This window comes from Cicer arietinum, chromosome 7 (genome assembly GCF_000331145.2).
Source record: "Cicer arietinum cultivar CDC Frontier isolate Library 1 chromosome 7, Cicar.CDCFrontier_v2.0, whole genome shotgun sequence".
NCBI lineage: Eukaryota > Viridiplantae > Streptophyta > Magnoliopsida > Fabales > Fabaceae > Cicer > Cicer arietinum.
In genome coordinates, this window is record NC_021166.2 from 48,438,861 (window position 1) to 48,445,190 (window position 6,330).

Sequence of the window (6,330 nt, forward strand, 5' to 3'; positions counted from 1 at the left end):
ATGAAGTGATATGTTGAAGAATCTAAATTGGTTAAGCACCTAGAGACAAATCAAGCAATCAATCGTATGATAAAAAGACAACGAGCAAGACATTCCTCTAGTCAACATTTGTGTGAATCTAAAGATCAGCAAAGATCAATGAAGCTCAAGTTGTCTCTATTGCAATGTTCTACAAAGAATAGTATGCTCTAGAACAATAAGAGATCATCCAAGAAGAATTTGATATGCATCAATGGTAACATATTCCCTCTATGAAGTGTCACTTCATCTATGATTAGATGATGTGACTCAACAACACTTGAATTAAAGCAAATTTCAAATTCTATGGAGAGAAGTACAACATATATTGAAAGCTTACAAGTAAAAAAGTATAAAGTCAAAAAACTACTTGTACAGTTGTAGTAGGCTATGCTCATCCCCGTTGTAGTATAAAGTAAAAAGTATTAAGTATAAAAAACTTTGTTCAAATGATCAAAGTAAGTGATTTTGTCAAGTGTGAGAATCATGATAGAAAAATATATCAGACTTTGCTCATAACATCCATATCATATGAAAATTCTGAAAGAACTATACAAAACAAAAAGAAAAAAAACATGTTCATATAATTGAAAGAATATTTCAATAAAAAGTCTACAACAGAAGAGTCAACTGTAATATCCTCTAGTAGGAGAGTAATTAGATGATATATCTTTGTAAATCAATCAAATACAATCATAAATTAGTTCAAAATGAACTATGATACTTGAATTGAATTATGATTTCACATTGTAATATTATCTCAATGGGAGTTATAAATTTATAATACTAGAATAAACTTTGCGTCTTGTCAAATACAAACTTGTACGATTGAATGTAAACCAATCCGATAGTGGAAACCTCCTTTATTTAAACAAGTGTTTGGAGTGCCAGATAAACACTCAGATCCTTAATAGTGCAAAACATGTGTTTTGCTAGGATTGTTGAGAAAACTAGAGGTTCTTTAGTGGTAACCTAAATGATACTTTTGGTTGTCTGCTTAGACATTATAATACAAGAAACCTAAAGATGTACTATACAAATTCAAATGAAGTGGCATGGTCTGCTAGTATTCGTGAGAAATCCATATATTGTATTTCTGATTGCATGTTGAGGCATTATAATATAGAGAGTTTTATGAGACTTTTGCAAATAATATGAAACACTTGAAGAAACAACTAAGTGCTTTTGACCATTTTAATTATGGTAAATTAAATTTTCGATTGTACTGAGACAAATCTCTTTGTAATGGGAGGACTAAATGTAACAATAATTATTGCAAATAAGTATAAAATCACATTTTTTCTTCTTCTCAATTTTCTCTAATTTCTTTATTTTTTTATTTTTTATTTTATTAAAGATTCTTTATTTCTTATCTTACATCGTCTTCGTCTTTATGTTATAACTAAAAGATAAGCTTTGGATAAATAATCTATTTTAAAATAATAAATAAGATTTTAAAAATATTAACACAATTTAAATATTCTTTCTTGTATTACTCGGTACCTTTACAGTTTTCACAAACCATGATAAACCAATTTTTTGGGCAATTCTACATAATGCTTAAATGTTGAACTCTTTCAGAAAAATTGAGAAAGATTAATCATAAAGTCGGTGGATGTTTTGCACTAATAATCTATCTAAAAAACTCAATATAATATATCTACTTTTACTAACCAATATATTGTTAATTGTCCCTAATAATGCTACGCTAAAGTGAAATTTAAAAAAATTTAAAAGTAATATTGATTTTAAATTTCAAAATTAATATTTTTAAATTTAAAGATTACATATTTGGAAATTAATTTTGTTAAACTTCAAAGTACATATTTTAATTTGAAGATAATCAAATTCATTTAATATAAAAATTACTAAATGTGAAGGTTTTCACGATCAAGGTGTTAAAATCATATTTTTGGTCACTCTATTACCACTTCTGTGATTTGGTTGGATAAAATAAAATTATGTTCAACATTCTTATCTTATTCTTCATAAATCTACTCAATTGTATCACATCATTGTCATGTCATAAGAAATGGATGAGGATAAAAAAAATTCCACAAATTATAAAACAGATAGACCAAAAATTCAATTTCAAAAATAGGGGAACTAAAAGTTAATTTTAAATAAAATAACATAATTAAAAAGGCATATATGCCTTATTTTAATTATTCTTACAAATATTTTCTATTAGAGCTTGACTGTTTAAAATATATAGATCAAATTTTAATCATTAGTAAAAAGAATCATCATCAGGGGTAAATTTTAATTCTTATTTTACTAATTTTTTGGCAGGCTATTATTATGATTTATCATATCATCACTTAACTAATTTATTAAATATTCTACTTGAAATGATAAATATGCATTTTTTGAGTCAATATAGAAAATATGTATCATAAAATCTTATTTATAGAAAAAGTATATATTTTTGACTGAGATTTATTATATATTAATTTATTTCTTGAAAAGATCTATTATATATTATTAAATCTAAAAAATTTTACTTTTATATTTTTTCATAAATTTCAAGTTTGTTACATAATCAAAGTCAAAATAGTATTTATGTTTTTTCCTTTTCTAGTTGCAAATTTAGAATATAAAATGTTAATATTTTATAACTAAATTATTTTACCTTTCTTATTTTTTGTGCATTCACCTAGGGAGTTTATTAGCTCTTTTGTCTTATAATATATATCATATGATAAATATTTATAATTTAAAATTTATAAATAAAATATAATAATTACAGATAAATAATTTTTATGAAAGCACATATAAAAATTAATACTTTAATATATTTGTTCATTATAGGTGCTACTTAGTAATAAAAATTTAGTCTAATAACCACAAGGATCATAGTTCATATTTCTTTAGAGTTATTGTAAAATAATTATTAATATCATTTTAATTAATAATAATTCTCCTTACAACCTATTTATTTGAAAAAAATACTTTAACATATAGGGACAAACATTTTTAAAAATTAACATTAATATCTACATAAACTATTATAATTTTTGGAATTTGTTTGTTCAGTGATATAAAATTTTGATATAATTGCATTTCCTTTTTATTTATTATATTTTGACTACACCAATTTATTTAGCTATGAAAATTTCAAATAAATAGTATAATATTTAAAATTATTATTTATTAAAAAGGTTTGATTATATTTATGATTTTTGACATTTTAATACCTTTATTATATTAATTTAGTATATTTTTATATTTTTACAAATCATAAATTTATTATATTTATGATTTTAAAATACATTTTATTTTACAAAATAATCATTAAGCATATAACAAAATAACTTAAATGTAATAATTCATGTATAACACAGATATTAACTTAATTATTAATATCATTTTAATTAATAATAATTCTCCTTACAACCTATTTATTTGAAAAAAAATACTTTAACATATAGGGACAAACATTTTTAAAAATTAACATTAATATCTACATAAACTATTATAATTTTTGGAATTTGTTTGTTCAGTGATATAAAATTTTGATATAATTGCATTTCCTTTTTATTTATTATATTTTGACTACACCAATTTATTTAGCTATGAAAATTTCAAATAAATAGTATAATATTTAAAATTATTATTTATTAAAAAGGTTTGATTATATTTATGATTTTTGACATTTTAATACCTTTATTATATTAATTTAGTATATTTTTATATTTTTACAAATCATAAATTTATTATATTTATGATTTTAAAATACATTTTATTTTACAAAATAATCATTAAGCATATAACAAAATAACTTAAATGTAATAATTCATGTATAACACAGATATTAACTTAATTATTAATATCATTTTAATTAATAATAATTCTCCTTACAACCTATTTATTTGAAAAAAAATACTTTAACATATAGGGACAAACATTTTTAAAAATTAACATTAATATCTACATAAACTATTATAATTTTTGGAATTTGTTTGTTCAGTGATATAAAATTTTGATATAATTGCATTTCCTTTTTATTTATTATATTTTGACTACACCAATTTATTTAGCTATGAAAATTTCAAATAAATAGTATAATATTTAAAATTATTATTTATTAAAAAGGTTTGATTATATTTATGATTTTTGACATTTTAATACCTTTATTATATTAATTTAGTATATTTTTATATTTTGACAAATCATAAATTTATTATATTTATGATTTTAAAATACATTTTATTTTACAAAATAATCATTAAGCATATAACAAAATAACTTAAATGTAATAATTCATGTATAACACAGATAACGACACTAGTAGAGGTATTATTATTATAATAATAAAGTAGCGTAAATATATTTCTCCAATTCTTATGTGTGTCTCTCTACATTCTTCCTTTTTTATATTTTTAACAAAAGACTATCTAGCTTTTTATTCTAGCATCGATAAAATCCAGTCGTATAAAAAGCCCCTATAGAAGAAAAAATGAATAACAATTCAAATCTCTCCATATATTTCTATACGAGAGCAACAATGAACTCACTTTGTTCCTTTTTTACTCTTGTATTATTTTTCCTTTGTTTCGTTGTTTCTCTTTCCGATTCCTTAAATGACGGTTTTAATGTTGAACTCATACACCGTGATTCTTCAAAATCACCATTTTACCATTCTACACAAAACAAATACCAACATGTTTCTAATGCCCTGCGTCGTTCCATCAATCGAGTCAATCATTTCTACAAAGATTCTCTCATTAAAACACCTAAATCGATTGTAACTCCTGATAATGGTGAATATCTCATGAGCTATTCCATTGGTACCCCACCATTCAAACTATATGGAATTGTTGATACAGGTAGTGACATTGTTTGGCTTCAATGTAAACCTTGTCATCATTGTTATAACCAAACATCTGGTATGTTTGATCCTTCAAAATCATCAAGTTACAAAAGTATTCCTTGTTTATCTAAAACATGTAAATATGTGTCAGACACTCAATGTACTAAACGTCATTCTTGTGAATATACTATTCAGTATGGTGATCAATCACGTTCGCAAGGAGATCTTGTTACTGAGACTCTTACATTAGATTCTACCACTGGCCGTACTATTTCATTTCCTAAAACTGTGATAGGATGTGGAACTCAAAATACAGTGTCATTTCACGGTCAAAGCTCTGGTATAGTTGGTCTTGGAAGGGGGCATGTTTCCCTTACAACACAATTGGGATCGTCAATCAGTGGAAAATTCTCTTATTGTTTGGTACCAATGTGGAGTGAGTCAAACATAACGAGTAAACTCAATTTTGGACATGCTGCTGTGGTTTCAGGTCATGGGACTGTCTCAACTCCTTTAAGTAATAATCCCAAAGAAGTTTTTTATTATTTGACATTGGAAGCAATTAGTGTCGGAAACGAAAGAATAAAATTTAGAGACCCGTCAAGAGGTAGTGAAGAAGGTAACATCATAATTGATTCTGGAACAACATTGACACTTTTACCAACCGAGATTTATATTAATTTGGAATCAGCGGTTGCAAAATTGGTTAAATTGAAGCGTGCTCGTGATCCAAATAATATATTGAACCTTTGTTATTCTATTCCCTCACATAAATATAATTTTCCTACAATCACTTTACATTTTAAAGATGCAGACGTGAAGTTGGCTTCTATTGGCACATTTATTGAAGTTGCGGATGGAATTATTTGTTTTGCTTTTGCCTCAACTGAATCAGGTGCCATCTTCGGAAACTTGGCTCAACAAAACTTATTAGTTGGTTACGATCTCGTTAAAAAACATGTATCGTTTAAGTCTACTGATTGTACCAAACTCCATTGAGTGTATTCAATGTAGACTTTGTTTACTTGCTCTGTCAATTGATAATAAAATTTGTATTTTTTCCATCTCTAATTAATATATCAAAGTTTAACTCACAAACGGTTGATCATTATATTTTATTTTGTTTTTAACTTTTTTTTTTTTACTCGCTTTTTGGACAAGAACGAAACATATTATTTTTACGGGATGGAAACATATTCTTAAGACATATTAGTCTGCACTCATTTATAAACAAAAATACATATTTTATATGGGTACGGTACGGTGTCAGTCAAATTTCATATTACGACATATTTAATAATTTTAATATGTATATTATATTTTTAAATTTACCGTTGAATTAAAAACTACTATCACATAAATTATATTTATAAAATTTAAAATTAAAACAAAATTATTTGCTATGTCAATAAAATTCATCAAAATTATTTTTCTTAATAAAAATTAATGAAATATTAATTTTGAGTTAATTACATTCAATAACACATCAAATAAATTTA

General features: G+C 24.2%; 1 protein-coding gene across 1 annotated transcript; it reads left to right on the top strand.

Annotated features, from left to right (window-relative positions):
- The first annotated feature begins 4,412 nt into the window (after window positions 1-4,412).
- LOC101508521 (aspartic proteinase CDR1-like) lies at window positions 4,413-5,901 on the top strand. Its single transcript, XM_012719429.3, has one exon. It carries the CDS (start codon window positions 4,478-4,480, stop codon window positions 5,828-5,830), a length of 1,353 nt encoding a protein of 450 aa, XP_012574883.2. The 5' UTR covers window positions 4,413-4,477; the 3' UTR covers window positions 5,831-5,901.
- Window positions 5,902-6,330: the final 429 nt, after the last annotated feature.

Excerpts from the sequence above, each read along its gene's own strand:
- LOC101508521 (XM_012719429.3), top strand. The coding sequence starts at position 4,478 with ATGAATAACAATTCAAATCTCTCCATATATTTCTATACGAGAGCAACA.